Source organism: Amblyomma maculatum, chromosome 2 (genome assembly GCF_055883805.1).
Source record: "Amblyomma maculatum isolate TAMU_Amacu chromosome 2, ASM5588380v1, whole genome shotgun sequence".
NCBI classification, from domain to species: domain Eukaryota; kingdom Metazoa; phylum Arthropoda; class Arachnida; order Ixodida; family Ixodidae; genus Amblyomma; species Amblyomma maculatum.
Window position 1 is genome coordinate 106,962,907 of NC_139345.1, and position 25,916 is coordinate 106,988,822.

The following is a 25,916-nucleotide window of genomic DNA, read 5'->3' on the forward strand; positions in this document are numbered from 1 at the left end:
TGTCACCTACCAGAGCCATGCGCGTAGGGTTTCGCTCACAACACCGAAGCCCATCACGCCGATTATGGACTTTCTGCGGAATGGGGGCCTTTAAAGCTATCGTGTCAAAAATAAATAAAACAGCGTCAACGTGACGAAACATATTGTGTCGTTGTTGCTCTGTGCATGGAGCTTCGGAGACTATACAAGCTCGGCAGAAGCGAGTGATGGCTCCCATTCTTTCAAAGTGCTTTGGTTCCCTGCAGTTGACAGCACCCTCTATATCCTTCCAAATATGACGCTTCTCTTTGTACCGTCCATTCAAAGTTCAAGTTCAAAGCTAAGAGCCGCGTAACGGTCACGCAAGAAAGAATAATAATAATAAAGCTGGCGACCATGTCTCCGGTAGCTATTTTTTACATCGATTCCTCAAAGACTTGTTTGAATTGCGGCGCTGGTACGTTTTTTTTTTTTTCTTTTTTTTTTGTAAGCAGGCGCTTCCCACATTCGTCGGGGGAGGCTCTGAAGTGAATAGAATGTTTTCAATGGCCACCTCGCTCACGAACGATTTACAGCGCGGACATCGTTAAGAATGGCGCAACGGCAGGCAAGACAGTCAACATTTACGATGCGTTGGGAGGTCTGCAGCTCTTCAGATAGCCCCCTGCGCTTTGTGCGGCGCAAGTGATGCGTGCAAGCCTAGCGAGGAAGACCTTGAGGTTGGGCGAGGCTTAGAGGCTGGTCTTGGGCTGGCGTTGGCACTACAGCGCGAGTGAACGGGAAACAAGGCAGTAGCCGAAAAGGCAAGCTGAAGCCATTGAACCCTTCAAGCGCTGAAGGATGCGGCGGCGACAGTGGCGTAATTATAGAGCGAATAGATACTTGGGATTCGTAAGCTTACGCACAGCGTCGCGCCGCGCACTGCTGGGGCATTCGATTTCTTAGGTGGAGACCTCAGTTGCGATCCAAAGAAACAAAGTGAGTAATAGCATCCGTGCCAGTCAAAAGAGCTGCTAGTAAGAGGAAGTACCTTTTTGAAATGCCTCAAAGGGAATATAAGGGTAGTAGACTATGGATAGACACCAGTCACTGGAAATTTCTAGTCTTCAGTCGAACTTTGATTCTTGACTGTTTCTATGCTGCTATGCTACATTTCGAAAATCAAAGGGCTCGTTCGACAGTGTCATGCATTTCAGGCTCATGTCACGAGCCAAAAAATGTTTCAGCAATCGACCGTCGTTTGCAGCGGAAAGAAGCCAGCTGTGCTAGGCTTTGGCTTGCTTTTAAAACAATCTCTAAGAGCCGCAGTAATAATTCTCTTATGAATTATTGCTTGAGGCAGATACTCTGCTCCCTTCTCATTCATTCTTTTTGTACCTAGCTTCCCTCTTATCTTCTTTCTGTTTAGCTTGGCACTTATTTCCTTAGACGCCAAACCAAACCAAGGAAACATAACCGCAACGGGACTCCCATTAGCGGTTCTCGTGGAAAAAAGGAAAATGTCATTGCCTGTATACGGAAGTATATGCCAGGCATCGGAGATCCTGATGCCTGACGCATCATAACGCAAAAAAAAAAGCAAACAAACAAAAATGAGTGATGTTCTTACTGACGAACTCCAAGCTGAAAGTGAAAGAAAAAGGTGGGTTCACGAAGACAGAGTACTGATAAGGAACCGCAAAATTGGGATAATTAGGCACCGGCTGTTGCACCCGGGGCAGTGGGACGTTGCGGTTTCGTGGCGTTCCACGTTATTGTAGCTCAGGCTTATCGAACAGCTTCAGACGTTGGCATTATATGCATTTTAATAGTACCTTTGCGACCCGCTCTCCTTTCTCTTTATTCTAAATAAATTAGAATGGTTAACATGTACAATGTCGTCCATCCAGTGCATTAAGATCCGCTCATCTGGACCATGCATTCTATGGGTCAAGCACATGGGCACTGCCTAGCAAAACCATGGCATCACGTCTTCAATGCGTTTGATTTCAGAGCTAAGTAAGCGACCACTTACTCCAGCTTTAAACTTGCTGATTACTTGCTTGCTCCTTTAAGCAACTTAGCGTATTATCTTTAGTCAACGCCATCCTTATCGATGAGTCACGTCTGGTATGACAGAGGAAACGTAGCCTGTAATCAGCGTCACCTTGTTAATCTGTCACGGACGACGTGGCGCAAGATAATGTCATGGCGGCACAGGCGGTAGCCTAGTGGCGGCTGGTTACGGAGCTCGCGGTGACACGTTGCGCGCTGCTTAAGGACGCTAAAAAAAGTGCAGGCAGTCTCCCGAATTAGCCGCAGCGCTACCCTGGCAACACGTGGCGAAGATGATCTCAGTCATTTGGGCACGCTCACAGGCCGAGTTGCTGCAACAGCTAAATGGCCGCCCGGTAGACGCACTCTCCTTTTTTTTTTTTGCCATTTTTTTTTTTTAGAAGGAGGAGCGGATAGCGTTTAGGGATATTCCTATTAGGAGACGCCGCAGTCATTCGCAGTGTCGTCAGCATGGGAAGAAAGAGACGTGGGAATTATCTTTCATTCTTAAATTATGGGCTAAATAATATGAAGTTATCGGTGCGACTAGATATTCTGTTACTGGTCCGTTGACCATATGCGCCATAATGAAAAACATTTTATTGCACCATCGCGGGTAAATGTTAACAGACTGCGGTTCGAAGGAGGGAGGTTTATACATTGGCGATCAGGCGCACCCGCTCAACTCTGCAGAAAGTCGTGGAGTATACGGAGGCACCAGCTGGAACGGATGCCATCTGACTATTTAACGAGGTAGCGCGGACATAAACATTTGTTCGTTACTGTATCGTCAACCACCGTCTATGACTGTACCCTGTGAAGCCCTGGTGAAACTCATGAATTGCCGCTGCTCATGAATTGTTGCCCTTGTTCTTGGCATGGCAAATACTGGCTAAGAAAAAAAAAAACACGGGCGATCCATGAGATTCATGCAATATGTACATGTGAGCGTTTCTTTTCTACAACGTGCTACATGATTGTATTATGTCCTGTATAAAGAGATGTATAAAAAGGGGCGATGTTTCAAACGTTATGCAAAAGGTCTCAGCGTGTTCGACTTCCACCTAACGCTTCCATAAGAAAAGGAGCTTTCCAAGTTAGTGGGCCCTTTCAACCAGACCATGCCATACGGTCTTGTGACGTCACATAACCCTTCGACCAATCAGTGGGCGGGCATATATCACCTGCAAACTAGCATCTGCAATGACACGCTTATGATTTTTCTAGGTTGCGAGGTTTCAAACTGGCAACACGGACGACGCCGAATGACTCTCTCGCTTTAAAAGCCTGCCAGAGGCATTCTTTTGATTTTTCAAATCGGCGAGGATTCAAATGGTCACCCCACCGACCCACGCCAATGCCAACGAACACTTCTTTTCGATGTAATGAACGGCGTTAAAAATACAATCAGGAACCATAACATTCCATGTTCACAGCTCATACAATTTTAACTGGAATTTGCCTATTAGCACGTTCGATTACTTTTACTGTGCGCGCATCCTGACTGTTTTTAATGCGCCATTATTATGGTGCCCTCACTTTCGGAAACGCACCTTTTGTTCTCACCAAGATAGGCCAGAGTAAATCTGCAAATGCAGGGTCGCTTATCTTCGATATATGCTTTCTATTCGGGCGGCCGTAAAAACCTCACGTCCTGTTCTTTTATGTCGGTCGTTACCGAGCTTTACGCCACCTCGTCACAAGCGACCGCCCGGTTCATGAACGTGCGAAAGACGGCCTCGCGCCAAATGAGCAACTGATCTCAGGAAAAGCAACTTCTAGTCATTGCTACTGCGTGACTATATATATGCTGCTTTTCCGATACGTTTTCCCGCATTCGTTTACTTCTATTTCAATGTATCTGCAGTCATTCCGTGCTATTTTTAATGTCTATACTTTCATTCACGCTCTTCTAAGGAAACAAAAATGCGTTTTTGCCAACTAGGTGCGCACGTAACCATCATACGTTTTTCCAGTGGCGTATGTTTAAAGGGCACGAATGGAACCGATTCACTACACAAAAGCGTACAAGCGAAAGGAACAGCAATTACGATGTGACTTGGAAGGAAAGAACAGAGCGAAAAGCATTATTCGAAACTCATCACGGCCAAAGACTCCGACACGAGTGGTTTATTCGCACGTTCCGAAAACAGCTTGAGGAAAGACGTATAATGTTGTCGTGCAAACTCGCACTTTTGCCCGTGACTCGTCGTGCGCGCTCAAGCGAGTGTGCGTGCGTTTTGGCGCACTGGTAAGCATTGATTCATTTTCTTGCCACGTACAATGGGAAAGACCCTTCGTTTTGGTACCTGTGTATTCTGGGACTTGTGTACTCTTCGCTCATTTTTTCCCCGCTTCGGTGAGGAATGAAACGAATCTCTATGTCTCTCTCGCATACACACACCAGACGGACTATATAGCTCCTCGTCGTCGAGCCCCGGCACGTCGTGAAGTAACGATGCGCAGCGAGGCGCGTGGACACTCACGCCGAAGTACAAAGAAGGAAAAAGAGAACGAAAGGAACTTTCACGTATAACGGCACTGGCAAAAGGGGAGGCGCGGTGCCGACTTTTGCGTGACAGAAAACGAACGCATCGTCTTCCCGTGGACCGCGTCGGCCCCTTTGCGCGAAGCTGATTGCTGGATCCTCGTTACGTCGACCGCGCTGTGCCCCGGCCTTGCTTCCTCTGTCTCCGTCGGTGTCCACGTGAGAGTGATGAGGCGGCGGCTTTCTGTGTTCTCTGCACTTTGAGCACAGCTGTACGTACGGGTTGTGTAAAGCTAACACAGCTAGTTGGCGGCTTTGTGCGTACCATGTGATGCGTGGTATACGTGGTACATCCTCTGCGTACATGTATAGGGAGGCGTCTCTCATAGCGTCAGTCGCTTTTTGACGTTAAACCCCATAACAAACCAACCATGCACAGTTCTGACTGCGTTTAGACTGCGTACTATAACCATATATACAGAAGCGTTGGTTACACTCGTTATTGGAAGCTTGACAGCATAGCTAGTTAGGATTTCATAAATATTTTATTTTCAATGGCGTAAGTAACTGCACCTTGGCCGAAGAACGCCTGAAGAGCGTGTTTATGAATTTTTGGGTTGGGGCTTGGAACCCATTTTAATACAGTAGCATTAGAGCTCCCGTCACACAGAAACTCTGCTGCTTTGAGAAACGAAATTCCTCGATAAATCACCGACGGGTATGGATGAAACGCTGACACAATTTGAGCAGCGGGACTACTGCAAACGCACAAATGAACTCGAATGCTGTTGCCTCAGAGTATATGCTATGTATTTCATACCAGGGAAGACGGGAGCCAGGCCAGATGAAAACTTGTGCCCAATGAAAAGCCGGTGGATATATGGGAATCATTTCGCAGATCCCGCACACGAGTTGTAGCTGCAAGCTCTCTGGACCTATCGCTGCGATCAAGCTATCGTCTTTCTTTTTGAAGCGAAGAAATCACTACACCATGTAAAGCCAAGGTCGCCGTGTAGAGCCGGAGCTGCTACTGCGCATGCGCTGAGTAACTGGTGTGCCGCGCGTGACGTCAGAGTTGCGCCTCCGCCGCCGACCCCGCAGCCTGGCTATCTGGCTGAGCCGACCATTCAGTCCGCTGCTCGACTGCCGCCGACTCCACAGCCTCGCTGCTCGCGTTGCGCATGCGCAGTAGCTACAGATGCGACGAGCGTGACGTCAGAGTTGCGCCGCCGCCGACTCTACAGGCTCGCTTGCGCGTCTCGCATACGCAGTATCTACAGATGACGTTATTACTCGGCCACTTATAAAAAGATGATATGCGTTCTTCCTTCAGATGAACGATGGATGACAGTTAAGAGCTTTGCTACGTGTGACCGGGCATACAAACTTTCGCCACACACTACGTTTAACCGAAGCTAACCCACAGGAGGTTTTTTGAATACCGTTTTAATGACAAACCACTCTTCTTAGATGAAAAGGTTCATTCTGCCTTCAGTACTGACTTGTTAGTGTTGTGTGGCCTTCTGACTCTTCTACGAAATATAGGGATCGAGGTGTCATCACTCTAGTCGGGACCAGAAATGTATGGTATCAGTTGTTAGGACTCCTCATTTTTTTTTGCTTTGTGTATGTTATTTAATTGGCGAGAAATCCATATTGATTCTTGCATGACTTCTATGAGATTCTGCAATGCGCACATTTCAATCTATCACCCTCTTCAGAAATGTGTGCTGGTCATATTTAGCCAAGGTGTCTGAGTTCGGAGTTTTATGTGTAGTATGTGGCCCTTGATTTCCCGCCCGTACATCTTTCGCGAAGTCAAAGTCCGTGAATTTGATTCACAGCATCTCAACCTCGGGTCGTTGCACGGCTACGTACATAATCTTAGTTAACAGGTGCTTTCGCATTACGCTCCTGTTCATCTGCGGCTTTGACAATACGCACCAGCTGTCGTACTAATTTTATTCATGCGACTACATGTTCATGTGGCTTTAGACTGGAGTTGTCAGCGTGCATCGCAAAGCTGCTGCCACCGTGCACAAATCCTTTAATGCCGAGCACTACGCACTTCTCTGGCACTCTTTGTGATCATTTGAGCTCAGTTTCGTCTTGTGCCGCCATATTGGTTCCCATTTTGAACTGGGAGCTCCTTGTGCCTGCTTGTTTCGATATGAATGTTCTCTTATCGCACGAGCAAAACAGCTCAGTCGACCACAGCTAGTGTTTCTCACTTCTGAACCTTTTCTAGCCCCCTGATAAATGAAGGCGAATAATAGATGCAGTTTATTTGGTTACTAACTAGATGGCGCTTTCCGTTCCGTGACTATCATCATCATCATCATCATCCTTGAAGACTTTTGGAAAACAAGGTTACTCGTAATTGCCGAAAGCTCCTGCAGGAGTCACATGATGCGGTTAGCCAATCTCGCTTTGTCACCGCCAGCCACTATAGGCATAACATCTTGCTCGTCGACCAAGCTGCCATAGGCTTTGCGTGTATGTATGCGTGAAGGATAAGAGAGCCCGTATAACCATTGTGCGCCTGCGGAGCCGCTGTTATTAGGCCGGTTGCCCGGGCGGCGATTGCCGCTTTTGCGGTATTCCGAGCGAGAGAGCGTCAACACCAGCTGACGCGCAATTCTCTCTAATCTCTGCGCGCGGAGAAAGGCAAACGGGCAGCCTTCCCGCCGTTAGGCCTTGTTCCAACTAACAACGAGGAAACGAGAGCCGCGGATGGCGACGGCTTTGCAAAAGCGGCTCGGCAACTATGAAAGCCCCCGCTTCTCATTTGGCTACGTGCGTTTACAAATCTGTTCTCGCAAGCTGGCGAATAATTCCGCGTCATAGCCGTAGTGTTTTCGGAAATCAGGGCTTTCGTTCAAAGGGTTGGCGGAAGGAATTTGGAATTTGGTTTTTCGGCTATACGGCAAATCCCTGGCCTTCTATTGTTATCGCGCACGAGAAAACGCTGATGAAAACGAGCGCGAAGGTTTTTTTTTTTATATGCCCTTTCGTTGTTCGCTGAGTTTCTCAATTCGCTTAATTACTAATTGCTTAGTTTCCTGTAACGCTAAGCACGCAGCTGATTCAAGATGAGGTGTCTTCAAGAAGGCGATCAGCATTGTATACAGGAGTAACTCTTGTGGATACGGCAACGCTAAAAAACAACAGCGAAAAAGAAAAAAGAGAACGTGCCGCAGAAAATCTTATGTTTTCGTTTGCTGCAGCCATTCAGCAACTTTCGCCTTTCTTTTTTTCAGGACTTGTTTCATTTTGCTTTCAGTTCCTTTCTGCTATCGTATCGCAAGACTTTCAGTTTCGGCACTGTACATATTGGAGGAGAATGTCAGTAGGATGCAACAGCTCTATTTTTTTTTAGGAGACATTAGTAACCTGCTGTTGAAACTAGCCAACGCATGTCAAATTCACAGCAGCCCATGCCTATTCACTCGTGAGTTCGCTTCACGTGGTCATGTTCTGCCCTCAGTAGCGAGCTTAGGTACGTATATCATTTCCTCGTCGCACCGCCTCGCTGTCCTGATGAAAACTATTGTTCGGTCTTTAGGATTATTGAACACCACTTTATTTTTCTGGATTTAGTATTTAGGCCTGCTGTCTTACCCTGCCTGTTCAGCTCATCGGCCGTCTGCTGGAGTCCACCTCCAGAGTACCAACCAAGGGCAACGTCATCAGTAAACCAGTGGCTACTGAGATTCCCCTTTTAAGAATTTTGAAACAGTTCTTTACGTTACAATCATCTGAGCGCTTTTATATCATGCATGCATAGGAACTTCATATCTCCTCTGCCTGACCACATTTCCTAGTTGTATTCTCTCTCTCTCTCTCTCTCTATCTCTCTCTCCGCGAAGGAAGGTCTTCCTGCGCGGAGGATGACAAGTGCAGATGACATGTAGATATTTTTAATGTTATTTATTGTCATCATAATCACCATCCTCAGCCTGACTACGGGCACTGCAGGTGAAAACATCTCCCATATTTCTCCGAACAATCCGGTGTGTGTGCCACCTGCAACCGCTTTATCCCTGCAAACGTTCTAACCTCGCCCTCCCACGTAACTTTCTGCTACCACCGCTTACGCTTGCTTTCTATACGAATTCCGGTCCTTACCGATCACAGCTAATCTTACCTTCGCATTACATACCCTGTCAATGCCCAGTTATTGATTTTATTTATCTAGAATGTCAATGACTCGCGTTCGTTCCCTGACCCGCTAGGCTTCCTGTCTCTAATGTCACGCCTATCACATTACACATCATAGCTCTATGCATTTTCCTCGATTTAAGTACAACCCATTTTGTTAGCCTCCACGTTTCTACCCCATATCTGAGCACCGGTAGGACACAGAAGCTATGTACAGGTTCGTTCACGCTTAGTGCAAACAGGCATACTTTCTTCAGAGCGTCATTGCGTCCGAAGCGGCTGCACGTTGAAGCAAAGCGGCGTTGGCTCAAAGCGGCCCGAGGGCGGGCTCCGCATATGCTTGTTCTCACTAAGAGTGGACGACCCTGTACTTCTCTCTTGAGGGATAGTGGCAGACTGTTATTTACGATCTCAGAGTACCTGCCAAAAGCGCACCACCAAATTCGTATTCTTCCAGTTATTTCAATTCCGTGAGCCGGAACTGCTGTCCCTAATCTGCCTGAGGTTGTTACATTCCCTTACCACGCCCCGGCTTTGCTACGGATGCTAAGAGGCTGTTTTCTTCTGAAGCTGTTGGAAATTTTTTTTTTTAAATATTCAAACCCACTGTTCTGCTTTGCCTGCTTAGTTCATGTTTTACATTTTTTCCCCTGAGGTACTCAGCTAGGCAATGTCATCAGCGAACTTGATGATTACTATTCTTTATTATCTATTCATCCCTGCCGTTCCGAGCCCAGGCCTCTGAATAAATTTATTCGATTAACTGTATATTCTTTACCATCGACTTAGTTGTGTGTACAGTGATGCTATTGAGTAAATGGAGGGAGTAGGCAGACAGTATTTCAGTTGTTATAATCTTTATTTGGCTACCTTGGTCACTATCCGCGCTCTATACGAACCAGCATACGATGATATAGAGGATCACACAGCCGGACACGCCTGTACAAAAACGCACGGCCATCCATTGCGTTGATTGCTCTTCACCTTGCAACTAAGGGACCGTTATTCTATTCTACCTGTTCTTGCTTTAAACCATTTGGTTCACGTCTCGCAAGCAGGGTATCAATCACAAGCTTAATCTGCCAGTCTGCCAATTTCCACGGTGCGCTTTTACGCAAGTTTGGCGCATTTTATCGATGCCTATTACGCTCATGCTTATTTTTTTTTTTATTTTTTTTAGGGCGTCATTCGCGATTCTATTCCAGCACCAGCTGCAGCTTGATCGACGAGGTTAACTAATCGCTTCGTTGAAATATGTTACCTGCCCGCTAACCAGGCGATCGCTTCGTCCGATTACGTTACCTGTTAGCTTACTAGTTCATCCACCTATCCAGACATATTACCGGCAAGCTTCTTCTTTTGAACCACGCCAGCAGGGAGAAGCTGGGAAGGCGCAAGCGCGATTCCCACCTGATAACAAATAAAATGAACAAAACAAAACAAAATACATAGTTTCTAAGAAAACTGATCCATAAATATTGCTGTGTACCTGAAAACATTTTGATCACTAAATGTAGCCCTCAGCTCCCATAAGCATCTTAAGCGTTCATGGCTCCAGTTGTCAGGCCACGATTTGACACCGCTGAGGATTTTTATGAAGGACAACTAAAGTTCCTAGTTTACTTTTCGCTTGAAAATGAACTTTATGTAGTAAGTTTAATTTCTTTCCTTTTTTTTTTCGCGAATATTAAGTCCCAGTCTAAAGTATTCAATCACTACGGAATGAGCAAAACACAAGAATGCAGCAATGCTGCTGCGCAAGCATTCTTGCATACGAAGTACAAGAAACCCGAACGCGCTAATAAGGCTGTAGGTGAGGTAACGTGGGAGAGAAAGAGTGGCTGCCAGGCTCCTGCCCGGTGTGCCACACTGGCAGTCCATCTCGTTTTTCACGGCCCCCTTCGTTGACTTGGATGAGATGAGAGGACGGTGCCCGCGTAGAGTAGCAGGGGTGGCCCGACGGGGCTGACTGGTTCAAGTTACACCGCGGCAGAGCCGTGTATCCATCTTGGCGGCCGCATCGTGCGCTGACAGCGGCACGCGCGGCCGGCGCCACGCCATCCTCGGGGAATGGAGCGCTGCTGTGTCCGCACATTCCGCGAGCCTCGGTAGGGGGCTGCAGCAGCGGCGGAAAGGCGAGGAGCTTGTATAACCTTTCCGGGCTTCGCCTATCTGGGTACACATAGCGCGATGAAGAGCAAGAACAGCAATGCAAATATTTTTGCTGCAGAGGATCGGGACTTGGAAGACAATGAACGCCGTTTTCGTATACAGTGGTATATTTTTTTTTCCTCTTTAGCTTCGTTGTTGCCAGGTTGACGCATGTGCATATGTAATAGCAGTAGTTAGGAAATAGGTTTGTTTTTTTTTTTTTTTCGGAGGGCTCTTATATTTCAATTCTGATACCAGGTTACAATTACAAAAGATGAAAGCCGAAAGAAAACACCCTGTAGCGAGTGGACGATGTCAGTTATATTGGTTGCAGGTACTGAGGTTGGAACAGCGCAGAAACAGAGTTTGTAACCAATAATGGCTTACTTTTTACACTTCATACACCCATGCGCACACATTCTGTAGCATATGGAAAGTCACGCTAATTCAGAGTTGTACATACTCGATTACGTGTATTACATTTTTTGTAACCTTTTAGTCAATTGATTAATATTATTTGTTGTTATTGATTTGTTATTTTTGAAATTATTTACTGGTAATCAATTACTTTTTTTGCAAAATAGTCACGGCGATTCGCCCATATAGGCTATGTGCATGGCTTCGTCGGGTTTTTCGGCATGTTTGTTCGTCGTTTTTCGCTTACCGCGGTCTTGGTCCTTGGTTCAGCTGGCATCATCTGTGGATGCTTCTTGTAATAATTTGTGCCTAGCTAATTGGTTAATTTAAAACGTTTTTAGTTGTTTTAATATAGCCGAAATTAGGAATTTTTAAAATGAGCGTGCTTTATACGAAAGCTAATAACTGCATGCGCGGACTATGTTTCGATGCGTAAGAACCCCCAAAGCGCGTGCTTTCTTTTTCTTTATGCGTACGGTACATGCTTCGCCATCTTTTTTAGAAACGTGAACTTCTGCTGCCATCTGTTGCAATTTCTTGATTTAAAGGCCAATTATGCGTGAAGGACGACGTCAGGGCAGGTTTTGGCCACAAAACTGAATCGACCCTGCTATGGTTCCACTGATGTCTGATGTTCCTATATGAAAATACCAACATACGATGTTTTCTGCTTTTTGGCCGCTTTACCTGCAGCAGTTTCATAGAGGACGACGCAGAAACGCATCGAAGCATTGCGCCTAGAGGCCAACAACAACAACAACAGTAACAACAACGACAACAACAACAACAACAACTACTACTACTACTACTACTACTACTACTACTACTACTACTACTACTACTACTACTACTACTACTACTACTACTACTACTACTACTACTACTACTATTACTATTACTATTTCTATTACTACTACAATTACTACTACTACTACTACTACTACTACTACTACTACTACTACTACTACTACTACTACTACTACTACTACTACTACAATCACCACCACCACCACCACCACCACTACCACTACAACAACAAAAACAATAACAACCAATTACTAGCGGATGCGCAAGGTTTTCGTATGGTATAACACCACTGTATCATCTAGAGCTTGCATTGAGAGATTGTTAAGTGTAGCGGCTGACGTCTTCACGAGGAAGCGTTGCAAAATCAGCGACGACAACTTTAAAAACACCCGCCATGATGGTGCAGGGGTTACGGCGCTCGGCTACTCTACCTAAGGATGCAGAATCGAATCCCGGCCACGGCGGCCGCTTTTCGAAGGAGACGAAAAGTAAGGCGCCCGTGTGCTGTTCGATGACAGTGCTCGCTAAAGAACCCCAAGTGGTCGAAATTTACAGTCCCTCTCACAGCCTGAGTCGCTTTGGGAGGTTAAATAAACCAAACAACTTTAAGAAAGAGCTTCTATTGAATATTTCTGTATAGCTGCGTTTGAGTTTGAGTTTTGCGTAACTTTGTTTTGTGGTGATGATGATCGATGAAAAGTAACGCACTACTAATAGATTACAAAGTTACTTTTTTGGAGCTGCAGTAATTCAACAGTCGAATCCGCCAGATTGCAGATGGAGTAATTGTAATTGTAACCGGTTACTTGTTTCCTGTAACGTATGCAAGACCACGCTCATTAATTCGTGCTAGAGGTCTGTCGATGGTATAGATGTCGAGTGAGCGTCGTACAGCTTTGTTTTGTAATTCTTCGTAGTAGTTCTCTTCTCCATGGGCTACGGGGCGTATTCGTGAGTGGTAAAATTGTATTACGGGTCAATTTCTTGTACATAGCTCTAAAACTCGGAGTGTATATATACAGAGATGAAAGATAAGTTCGTGGTTTGCCCTACAATGAGTTATGAGGAGCGTCGTTTGAGACCTTCAGAATTCCCTACACCCAGTGCCGTCATAGACGCTGCGATGACCGTCGTGCTCCAACTTATTGCAAGTGGCGATATCTTTCCTTCAGGGCGCGGCGGATCGCCAGGATGCGGAAGTATAAGTTGCAGAACTAAGAGAGGGCCTCTAATTTGGCGCGGAAATATTGAATATGATTGGATTATACTAGAGAAAACTACAGATGCCAGTTGTACACGGAATGAAAGCCGAGACAGTGAAAGTTCTTATTGCAAATCATTGCGCAAAAAAAAGAAAAAGAAAGAAACGCACGCATGTAGGGGCAGCAAGAACGTGTCTATCTTCTCGAAGCGGGAGTTCTATCCTTCACTCGCTTGCATTCGTGCGTGCTGCATGCATGTGCATGCGACAGAGCTGGTTTTTCTCAGTGATGCGAGCACTGAGTATGTACTCCGACTCCACATAGCGGAAATATTCTTGTGCCTTGCTTCAGCGTCGCGCCCGTGCGTACACGTTAGCCCTGCGCTGTATCAGTAAGAGCGCGGCCAGGCCGGCAGCAGCACGAATGAGGAAGTGCTAATTGAATTCAAGTTGACAGCTCCTGTCAGTTCGGCCATGTCACGTGGTCTCGTGAGGTCACGCAAACCGTCGGCCAATCAGCGTCCGTCCATGTCATCTGACAGAAACATGATCGGGTGGCGGACTGGTCAGAAAAACATAGGCGAGTAAAATATACTGAAAGCACTATGCTCGCATACACTCCTCTAGAGTGCTTACTCGTAACCAAACTATTTGCTCGAATACGCGACCTAAGCACATGTATTTAACAAGCGTTGAAGTGCCGGCTAGTTGGTAATACATTTGGAATAACAGCGCGAAGGACGAGGACGAAGATCAAAAGGACACAAACACATGTATTGTGCGTTCGATTCGACCAGACTTATCGATGGGTCACGGAGGCATCTCTTGTTTTGTTTCCGATGTAGAATATAGATCCTTCGTTCGCTTTCTGTGCGGCTCTTTCGTTCGTTCGTACATGCACTCGGTCATTTTCTCTCTTCTCGCTCTATTCTCAGTTGACGGTGCAGCATCGTCAATCGTTACTTTATGAAATCGTAGAGTGCCTGATTAGTGTCATCATTCTGAGAAGTGGCTACCACATGTGCGCTACATTGGGACGCAGGAAGAGTGTCGCAGCTCTGGGAAATTATTTCAGAACATTTCTGAGATTTCACGAAGCTTGAAGATCAGTGCAATCGCGATCGAATGACGTCTGTCATAGGTTGAACGGCCGCTAGTACGGTTACGAGTATACACGCGTGAACGTATGAGAGCTCACTCTGTACATTTTGTGTAATTAGCCTTTGGTGTGCGTTACGATTACCTTATTGATGATCTTGGTCCCTCAATGCTTACTGGTCATTTCAGAGGGCCATCGTATAGTGCTGAGTGGCAGTTTCATTTCCCTTAACCAACTGACACTGTTAGCCGTCGCGTGAATACACAGCCCGCGCGCGAATACACCCTTCGGAGCGACAGACCCCTTTGGTACAACCCACGTTGTCTTCAAGTTCCTCACATGGAACTTCACCCGACGCATCGCTCTGGTATCTATACGGATTACATACCGGAACGCGTTCGTTCTTGCATTTACTCCAACTGCGTGGATATTGAGGGCACATTCTTTACACGGTGCGTTTTTCTCGTTTATTTTTTCTTTTTTCGACAAGCGAGCAGTTCTTTCACTCAAAGTTGTCATTCTACCTATTTTCTTTCTTTGAATTTTCCTTGAGATTGCTTGTCAGGTAGCGTAGTAATAACTGTGCGTGTACTCTCCTCTGTGTATAGAGTGTGAGGCTACTTAATTTTTCAAAAGGACTTTCCTCCCGATTACAAATTTATCCTGCCGCCACCATGAACCGCTGCCATAGTAACACCGCTATAATGATAAACGCGGATTAACGTTCGTTGTTCTGCTGTGGAATGATCGCCAAAGAATCATGAATGTGAACCTGTAGGTGTAGAACATATTGCTTCTCGTGCACAGGTGACCTCACAGTCTCCTGCTGTCTTCGCTTTAAACACAGTATACGCCTCTCTCTTTATTGAAAACCGCGACTTACACTAAGGGTAGAAAAGGCGGATTTACGAGGGCGTTTGTTCTTGAACTTGAAAAAGAGGCATTACAGTGCGCAACGCTAAGAAGCCAATGATCCTCCATAAAAGGCTTGAGTGCTCAAGAACGGATTTATTTTTCTTTTGAGCCCCCAGTGACCTCTTCCGCTTGGAGGCGCGCTAGTTGCAAAATGAAAGTGCTCGGAGCACAATTAACATTTATGTATTAAGTGAAAACACATAGGTAACCATCGAAACTTGGAATGGAACAAGAAAGAACATGAAAAGAGTGATCGCTGATCTACACCAATGCAGACGATGGATACTTGCTTCGTTGACAGGACGAGGCTAAATCACATAATAAACAATAATTAGACCGTTCTTTCGCGTTTCAATCATCATTTGCTTTTATAGTACCATCAGTAATGTTGAACTATAATGAACGTGGAAATGGAAAAAACCGCTTACTATTACGCATGGCCAACTTGCGGCTCTTTAACTGGCTGATACCGACGTTGTTGTGACATTCGAAACCGTGTTTGAAGCGGCAAAGTCTCTACGGCGTTTCCTCTTTTGTGTTCAGTATCGTTTGCAGTCCCCGTCCCTGCAGTGCAAGCAGTGGTTCTTTTTTTTTTTTTTCTTTTTGTGAGGCGCCTAGTTTACCTCCGAGTAATGCATATATACCGTCTCGGGGACACGTTCTGGAGGAGCGCTGTGTACGCCGGTCGCCCATTTTAAATCTTGGCGCGTCACAATGGAGGTCTAGACGGCAGACAGCGACGTCTTCCTTCGTGTGCTTTTTGTATTTCCCCGGCGTATCAACCATCTCCTCCTCACCAGTCCCTCTCCTACCTCGATTCTGGAGTATCCATACGGCGCGTTCTTTTTTTTTCTCTCTGCGCATACTCGGCCGATCGCGACACGGCGTGCGAGAAGCGGCGGATATCCGCCTCTATATTTTTTCCTCCCCCCTCTCCATCTCTCCCCTCATCACAGACGGGGTCTGTCAGCGTAGCTAGGAACGCCCCCAGCCTCGCAGCGCACTCGTTCACAGGTGCCTGCCTCGTGCGCGCCGAGCCGCTCGCGGCAGTGAGCACGCGTTATCCGTTGACTGGATCAACCTGCGAACCCTGCACGTATTCCTTCGAGGACGGCAGAATTTCGGAAGATTCAACGTTCCAGCAGATGAGTGCGATGCAAAAAGAAGGTACGTCTTATCAGAATGCAACTCTGCGGAAGTCTTACCTGATGCGACGAACAGGAATTTCGCGCGGGCTCTGAGGAATCCGCGCCGCACTAGTTTTGCTAACACGATTTGTTTACGAATCAAGATGGAATGTTCGTCGTATTGAAGCAGTCTAAGCTCGCGAAGGAAACGTTCAGCTTTGAAGTTAAGTCACAAATTACCTATATACGAGCTACATAGATCTCAACAGAATAATGCTTCCCGTCATCTGAATCGTACCGCCCTGTTTAGAGTGTCTAGTAGTCGTATGACAAGTGAATACAATTTCTCGTTTGCTGCCTTTGCTCTTGGGCGTAAGGGTAATAACCGGCTACATCGGGTAAAAGGTGAATGGCTGGCAATACTTCACTCACCATATGACTCATACATGTATCGTCTTTCATTCTCCGCGGTTTGGTTAACGGTGTTATGCGTTCTGCAACGTGACCGCACGGAAGTGACATGACTCATTCCTGGCTATCGATAGAGCCATCCAACGAAGCACCCGTCTTCCGTATCCTTACCGTAAAGACCGTAGAGCCGCTTCGCGCTTTGATGACCCCCTGACAGCGCGCATTCCTCCTGCATTACGTCAGTGCGCCAAAACTTCCGGTCAGGTCTGCTTCTCTACGCTCCTAAAGACCGGGAAAAAAAGATGGCAAGAAATCGAACGCTCTCCTTTCGCTGCTCGTGCCCTGTTTGTTTTCATCCCACTCTCCTTCCATTCGCTCGCCTTTCACTGTTTGGTGCCGTAGTAAAGAAGCAACGGGTAACAAAGCGGTGACCATTAAAAAGAAAAAGGGGCAAAACGCACAAGAGGGTACTGCTGGATCAGATGGACGGATCGAAGGAAGCCATCGTCATGTAGACAACAGCCGCGGCAAGCCAGCACGATTCGGACGCATTGCGTCCATCGCAACGCCATGCAGATGTATCAAACCTCCTCGCTTCCCCTCGCTTTCCCCAATCGCGGCCAGCGTAGAAGTAACAAGCAGAACGTGCCCCCGAGCAACAGCAGATGAAGCGCAAAGGCGACGCCTCCCTCAGCAGCTCGCAGTGGACGCAGCCCGTAGGCCTGACGTCACATCCGCCGCTCACCTGGCAGGTATCTTTTTTTGTTGCTGTTGTTTGCGGCTCTTTCGTCAAAACCGGCTTTTGCCGCGTCGTTCGCTCGCGCGCCTTCGTTCGTTGGCGGAGAGGCAGTGTGTGTGCGTGGTGGTCGGTGTGTCCGTGTTCGGGGGGCGCGCTCGTCCACACGGTGCCTACCCATCAAACCGGCAGCAGTGCAAGGTGTATTCCGGCGGTCAGCGGTGTGTTTCGCGTATTCGACTTGTGAGACTATGCAACCGTGGACAACGTGGTGTCTATGCGGTCCGGTCTAAGAGGCCAGGTTGCCTTTGACACTCGTTGACCAGTGACTGTCGGGTTTTGAAGGAGTCCTTAGATCAGTGTCAACCACCGGCACTGCAACCAACGGCAGGTGTATCAACGGCAAGCGTGCGCTCTGGCGCGGCTCCGCGGTGGAATGAAAGTTCTCTTCAAAAAACTGGGATCGCTACTTGGTACCAGTGAGTGTCTTCTTTTTCCCTTTTTTTTTTTTCAGTTTACTTTGATGCATTTTTTTACGAGCTCGTTGTCCTAATGGAAAGGCAGGCCAGATGTGTATTGGTTCAGTTACCCTCCAGCTTAGCAACGCGTGCGAGACGTTGTGCAACGCCAGCTGCTACTGAGTGCCGACAATCGGCAGCCCGGATGAAATTAATGATTAAGCGTGGGTAAAGTTCAAGGGGCGAAACTGACGCTCCGACAGCTGTTAAGCGCTCGCGGTTCGCGAACATTTTATCCGCGCGAGACACGACTGCTGCATGTCGTTTTTCCCGTTCATACATGGGAACACAGCGGGAGGCGTGTCCTCCTTCGCTTGCTTGCAACCGCTGCGCGGAGTTCCTTCTTATCGCTCTCGAGATTTTTTTGGCCCGTAGAGAATACCTCATCCTCTCTCCTGCAGTACCTTATCACTCAGTGGACTTGCGTTTGCTCCTGATATCGCGGATAGGAGGAAGGAGACCACGTTGCGACGGTCACAAAGAATTTCCCTTTTCGAGGTCATTCGATCGCCCTCAATAACGGTGCTAGCGATGCTGGCGCGGACGGTACTTGGCTACCTGTCCTTACATTTGAAACAGCGTAATGTATCACCGTTTACGAATAGCAAAGAGGGGAGGGGGGGGGGGGGGGCATTGTCTAACTTCACCTTTTTAAGCCTTCATGCTGACCCGTACGTACCACATAGTCGCTATAGCGGCAGTGTCGTGTTATTTGCATCTCGGGAGGTATGTGCTTGAGTGGAACACGAAGCCGTTCCGATGTACCGCCTTCCTAATATCGCGAATGTTTCTGATAAGTTTCTGATAATAGCCTTGTCTCTGTCTTTGTAATATGAAAATGACCCTAATTTAACCTGTAACTTCATCAGTAAACGAGATATCTAATCTAGTTAATTTGATTTGCTATACATTCATTTGTTTGTAGATTCTCAAACCACGTTTAAAAGCAGCGATGTGTGCCCGATTGCTTGCTAATCAATGCTTGCCAATAGTGCAGTTTTGGATGTTCGTTTGAGAGGAAGTCGCCTATTAAGCTTATTAATTGAGCTACTCTGTTTTTGAGTTGAGGCTTATGTGGCTACAGCAAGCGCGGTTTTCGTGCTCAACCTTGAAGCACATGAAAAGGTTTCACAACAAAAAAACAACAAACTGTTCAAGTGATTCAGTACACTGCATGATGAATTAAAGTGATGGAGCATGTGCGATAAAAAACGCGCCGAACTTTCGGAAACAAATGAAGTGCTTTTGGTTCCTACATGCCACCATAGCAATGAGAAGCCCCTCTGAGACACATATTACAAGAAACTGAACACCGCTCAGAATAACTTGTGTTCTTATCATTTTCGTGCATTCCATTATACAAACCTCACGTGCAAGAGAAACGAAATACCCTCACACAGGGGGCGGGCAATGTATTTTTCTTTTATGCTAGCAATTGTAACAAAATTATTGGCTATTCTTGCACATGTACCTCGTCAAACGGGAAAATCCAAGCAAATGTGAAAAGACAATAGATTCAGCACATAAAGAAAGCCGAGCTGGCAGAGCGCGTGCCTCTGTCTTCATTGTCTTTAAGCGTTGAGATATTTCCATCCAGAAGCTTCAAAGGGGAAACCTAAACTATGCGGAATTGCACGAAACCCAGGCTTATTGAAAAAAATTTTCTTCTCTCATTGAACAGCATTTAAAAAAAAAAAAATGCTCATTCTAGCTAGTCGAGTCCCGGTCCGATACGTTCTGCTAGCGCGAACTTTCTAAAACATTTCGGGAACCCCGCCAGCGCGTATAACGAAGACAGCTGAGATGGTTATGCTGCCTTGAGATATTTATACCCGTGATGAGACAGGAGAACAAATGCAGGACGAGCGCATCCCTGACGCAACCCTCTCTTTACATTTTTGTATGGTCAGTTTAGCGCTAGAAGAACGGTTTCTTTACCCGAGAAGCATCGCAGTTTTGCATTGTCTCATACGTGCATTTGGCGTTCCGTTCAAAAGTCAATGGTGAGGTTATAAATATTCATAAATTAAAAACCTCCAGTTAAAGAAATCGTAAACCTTGCAGCTTCGCACGTAGCAGTAACTTTCTGTGTATTATTCAATAACGCAGTTCTGAACGACCATTAATCTGTAAAATGTTATAGTATATATATATATATATATATTTTTTTTTTTTTCGAATGTTTAGACATATTATGGATATTCACAGTGGTGCAAGTTAGGTTGAGTGATTGTATTGTGCAGTGCAAAATGCCGAGCCTTAGTATGTTTTAGTAACCCGCCCGAGACGTTCTAAGTGGCCACCGTATACCATCTTAGCATATCCACCTTATTTTTGTATCTGCTGTGTACTAAGTAATGAAAGCATTTCTCCTCGCCACGAGGCTAAAAACGTGATATAGGTTTCATTATAGCGGACAGTGCAAAATGATCTAACGGAAAATATATATCAATATTTCAGTCAACTGCTTTTCGTATTTCAGAATCGCACATTTGTTATCACCATGTCATTTTACATGTTTACACCTCCATAAGAGCAATTGATACTACATAACACAATATACTGACAGACCGCTTTCACCTATGCTTATGTACCCCCATGAAGGGCGTCCTCACTTGGGCAAGTGGGGGACTTGTTTAGCAGAGCTACCTGGATTAATGCTGAGAATGTTTATTAATTCTATATGTTATGTGCACTCAAGTAAGATAATCTACAGTGCTCTGTTAGCTGAAAAGAGCAGAAAATGCCAAAACATAAAATAAGCTATCGTAACACCTATCAGTCTGTTCTCATAGCTTTCTCATTCTATCGCCTATTTCCTTTCCGTGTATGTGTCTAAGTGTCTTACGTTATATTGGTAACGTTACAAAATATGCCTAGTCTGGGCCCAACCGGAGAATTCTCAGCTTTGTCCAACAACCAAATGGAAATAAATTTTTATTGCGGTGCTACTCTCCACACTTTTTTTTTTTTTTTTTTTTTTTTTTTTTTTTTTTTTTTTTGTCAGAACCATTGGCCAATAGCATGGGGGAAATTGGAGGCGTAGGTCAGGGTGGCTAGCCATTGTAGTAGGGTCGAACCAGATCAGTTTAAAGGTCATTCCCGACTATTAGCATGAGTGTCCTGAAAATATATGGCTGACGAAACATGAATTCGTGTGCGCGATTTCACTTCTAATAGTTGGCTTTATGCACGCGTGAGATCACTATGATGCGAACGATGACAGTGGTGTCACTGATGGGCGCAGCGCGCCTCTGATTTTCTTGATGCTCATGAACGGCTCGTGAGCATTTCTGTGTGTATCACATATTTTATAAAGAACTATGTAGTTTGGATTGACAAATTTTGATGGTTGTGCATATCTTCATATATCACCGCGTAGTAGAGCCCCCTAGTTCATTTTAAACGAATGAGATACGGGACGAATCTGTTGGATATTACAAGTGAAATAATTCAGGTACAGCGTAAATGCGCACTTCACAACAAAGCTTGCACGATATCGGCAAAAATTAACCTCTTGTAATCCTTGTGCAGAGTAGTGTGTGTAGGGCAGCTATCCATTGTACCTCCCGGCAAATATCCTGAAAGGTCCTTGAAAATAGTTAAGCAGGTGTGGTCGTGACGTCTGTGCTGGTTTTCACCCAAATTTTATTATCCATGCGACGTTCCATTGATATCCCTGCTGGGCTGCGCAGTTTAATCATGCGGATGGTGGGTCTTGGTGAATGGCTTAACATGCAGCATTGATGGGGCCTACGTAGTTTAGTTGGCCCGAAAAGGGGGTGGGGGGGGGGGGGAGGAGGTGTTGCATTGGGCTGCATACAGAGACACTGCAAACTCAGACAGTCAAGACAGAACACTACAAACCAGCGTCCGTTCCGTGTTTCAATTTTTCGTTTTTCTTTTTCCTTCATAATTTGCACTACCATGAGTCCATACCCTCAGGACATTTTTCCGCCACCTTCAGAGGCCCCAGATTACCTACAAGGATAGCGCAGGAGGTCTAAATCAGCAAAAGCACAGTGCCTGCACGGTGTCTTTTCGCTCAGTGCCTTGGTTCTTTCTTGGTTGACTGCTGTGAAGGACATCCCAAAATAGCGTAGGTTGGGGCACTTGTTAAATACTAATATACAAGCGCATGAAATAGCTCGCTTACTACTGAAAGGGAATCTATATACTCCTTATGTGCACCGGAAGGGGAACTGAAGGGAAAAAATGCGGTTGTAACAACAAGCAAAATCGAAGTGGAAACGACGGAGCAGACTTCTCCGTGCAAGCCTGTCTGCCCTGCGCCTGTGCACCGTACCCGACGGTCGTGTATAAACTTTCTGCCTCGAAATCGCGTGGGAGCCGGATAAGAAAAAGCGAGTGAGGCGGAAGGCAGAATCTAACGGCGGGCTGGCCACGTGTGGGCTGCGGCCGCCGTGGGCGAACCACCTGCGCTGTTTCTCGAGCCGTTACTTGCGCTGTTCTCTATTTCTGTTTTGGTGGGGAGTCTGTTTAAGCCGCAGAATGCGTCGGTCGCGGTGAAGATGTGGTCGGTTCGTTCTACTGCCTTTGGTCAGAGCATTTTTCAGCTACAAGGTTGCGCAATGTAATCGAGAAATCAACAACAAAAATGTATCTACCTCGTGTGCAAAGTTGACATGCAGGTTAAATAATCTTGACTCGCGTCCAATTTAAACAGATATCATTTTCCCGTGCTATGTCTCGTTACTATGTAAGCTTTCCTTGATTCTGCATGGTATTGAAAGTAGCTGCTTGTCCGTCTCCACGCTGCGAGCCTGGTCATTCCTGCTTTGCTATCTCGTCGTTGCTTCGAGTGTTGATTCCAGTCGACGTCTTCTGCGTTTGTCCCACTCTTAGCCAAAGGGGCCCCCGCAGACCCAGCCTTCACGCGTGGCTTGATATTCATTATTGCAAGCGCACGGAAACGCATGCCCCGTGTGGGTGAGCTAAAAAGAAGAAAAAAAAAAGACTCATTCCCGATCACAAGAGGGGGATGGGTATTCCTCGATTGACGTTCTTAGAAAATGCTTCTCAAAGCTTGACGAAGCCCCTCCCCCCTTTTTTAATCATATTTGATCGCTTAAAACCTGACATAGTGCTCCAAGCGCAGATCCATAACTACTGCGTCATTTTCTTGATCTATTGTTACTGCTTCTGCCAGCAGGTGAAACCGAGCACGCGGTCACAACGAGACGATTGTAGTGCAACTTGGTTTGTTTTGCGTGTATGAAATTACAGGGCGCCAGTTTCATTAAATCCAAGATACGCGCCGTCGAAAAGTGCACCTATTGGTTTGGTTTGTCGTGTTGCTGCTAGCAACATCGCTCAAACATATGCTTAGTGCTATTCCCCTCCTAACATTAACAGCTGCAAGCACTGTTAAGGAAAACACCTGGTTATCGTGTAACGGAAAACTGGCCAAACATTACCGGGAAGTGTGTGTGTGTGTATATATATATATATATATATATATATATATATATATATATATTTATATATATATATTATTGTGAAATTTTTTTCTTGAACAAGTGATCTAGGAAATCTCATTTTAAATTATGTGCCCAAGAGTAAATAAGTTCACTTCCTAAATCCGGAGCAAATTCTCCGCAAGGTTGTGGCTACAAAGGGAGACGTGGGTGACGCCCCAAACAAAACCGATTTCGTGGACCTTACGTCGTGGGGCTTTATTCAGAGGAGCAGCATAAACAGCTGACCACAGCCCAAGGAGGAACTGCTGGGCATCGAGATAGTGTGCAGGAAAAGAGATATCGCCCTGTCTTCAACAAAGATATCTCTCGCCAGAGGGCGCCACTGTCAATATCGGTAAACACGTATACTGCAGCAAGAGCTGGGCACGCAACTTGAGTTTTCTAAAAGCAACGGATACCGTGCCTGGATGCCTTGGAGAGCCGTTGATAACGTGTTCGCTTATCAGTGTGTTGGCTAGCTGAAGAGGCTGCCCGGTGCCACGTACCCTTTATTGATTTGCTTCTTAAGTCTGAAAGATTAATTTTCCATTTGCGGATCGGAATCGAATATGGTTTTTCGTATATGGTTAAAAAAGTACAATTTCACTGCAAGTCGTTCGTTGCGGAATGCAATAAATGAAAACCGCGAAGGTGTATCTGTACGGCGTGGGCACTTAAAAACAGAACACAAAGTTTCAGAAAGCTGTTTCGGTCACTTGCAGCAATTCCACTTCTAACACAATCACTTTTCTCCAATTTGTAATTATATTGTATAAAATGAATACGCGCAATGAATGCTCTTACTTGAGTAAGAGAATGCGATCGGTAATCGCTGAAATTTAAAAAAAAAAAAAAAAAGGAGGGGAGGAGGCACAAATTCATGAACTGCAAATTATGGGCCAAAGCATGTTGCGGGATTGCGGCGGAACGGAAACGAGCTTGGATCTCGCCTTCTATTAATCGAATATGGCGTGTTAAACGCGTTTTATAAACAGTTTCAATTTTATTTTTGCTCTGAGAATTGCGTTACACGAACGCATCGATGTTCTGCCATGAAAATAATTACTATCGCTGTATCCCAGCACCTGACCATACATGACTTGGTATACAAAATGCAGCCGACATTAAACACGTGATACTTATTTAAAGGAAATGTTTTGGTAGCTTTTACTGGTCAAGCACCCTCTGATGTGAAGGAAGTTTATTTTGAAAAGCAGCGATCCCTTCGCTTCGACATGAGCGGGCGCGCTTGTGATATGGCGGCAGATATTAACGCTTTTGCAGCACAGAACCTCGATCTTAAGCATCACTCTTAGGGTAATGACGACTTTATACTTCTATGGTGGAGGCATAACTTAAACCATGGAGGCATAAAGTAAATCTAGGAAAGGCAAGTGCAGCAGCTAGTCGCAATGTTCGTCGCACGATTCTTTCTTGCATCCGCGGTGGCATTCGTTTTTCTTTTACTCGCGTGTCCTTCCCCATGGAGCTGACACACTCATAACAAAGTCTGGATACGTAAAAGCAAATGTGCCCACTGAATGGATAAAGTGTTTCGGGGCTTTACTAATGCAGTTGTCGTGGGATCAGGTAATTTGGACTTCAGTTTTTTGCCCTCTTCTACCCTTTCCGCCTTTAAAATAGAGGGCCGAACATCGGTTTTTGCTCTCTTTAAGAGAGCTTCTTGTTGGGCTAGTTGATGCATGGCTTTCAAATCGCTGGTAATAAAATAAAACCAGCAGGAAAACGTCAACAGACCTCGCACGAAATTTGTGATATTGCGTCAAAATCGACACCGGTGCTTACTAGAGGAACAGAAAGCTGTGAAGTTTGGCGTACTTCTTTAGTTGAGTCCTTCTCTGCGGCGCTTGAGTGTATTTTTATATGCTAGAGCATGCAGTATCTCCATTGTAAACTTCTCTCTCTCTCTTTTTTGGGGTCGTGGGCTTAACCCCCTGTCCCCACACCGACAACGGGCCAATGTATACCGTCCTTGTGTCTCTTCACCGCTGGTTCCTGAACGTTGGCCAGAAGAGCACACACGATTTTCCCATCGAGTGCTCGTGTTTGTCGCGGTTTCGGAGTAAGAAGTCTTTAGAAGAAACTCTCCTCCCTCCCGCGGCCATAAAAAAAAAAGGGAGGGGGGGGGGGGACCACCTGGTCACTGGCTGCTTTCTTTTACTTTCCAGTAGAGGCGCTTTATTTAGTTCCCGCTGAATTGCGCAGCTAAAGGAACTTTAATTCCCGCGGTCGGTGCAACCTCGAGCTGCACGCGTTTCCTCGCTTGCCTGTGAGAGTGTTCTACATGCGCGAGCACCATTTCCTCCGCATGCAGTAATGCCACGTGCGTTACACTCACCTACCGTAAAGGCAGAGTTATAACACGGGAAGC

The 25,916-nt window shown here is 46.0% G+C and overlaps 1 protein-coding gene across 3 annotated transcripts in view; it reads left to right on the plus strand.

Annotated features, from left to right (window-relative positions):
* Positions 1-25,916, plus strand: part of LOC146199498 (guanine nucleotide exchange factor DBS-like) — a 251,073-nt gene that overhangs the window by 128,637 nt on the left and 96,520 nt on the right. The window contains exon 1 of one of the 3 annotated variants that reach the window (XM_084594995.1): positions 17,554-18,005. The exons of the other annotated variants lie outside the window; for them this stretch is intronic. Coding sequence (XP_084451121.1) covers positions 17,963-18,005 — 43 coding nt within the window. The 5' untranslated portion in view covers positions 17,554-17,962. Of the gene's footprint in view, positions 1-17,553; positions 18,006-25,916 lie in introns of those variants that run through there. 3 annotated transcript variants of the gene reach the window in all.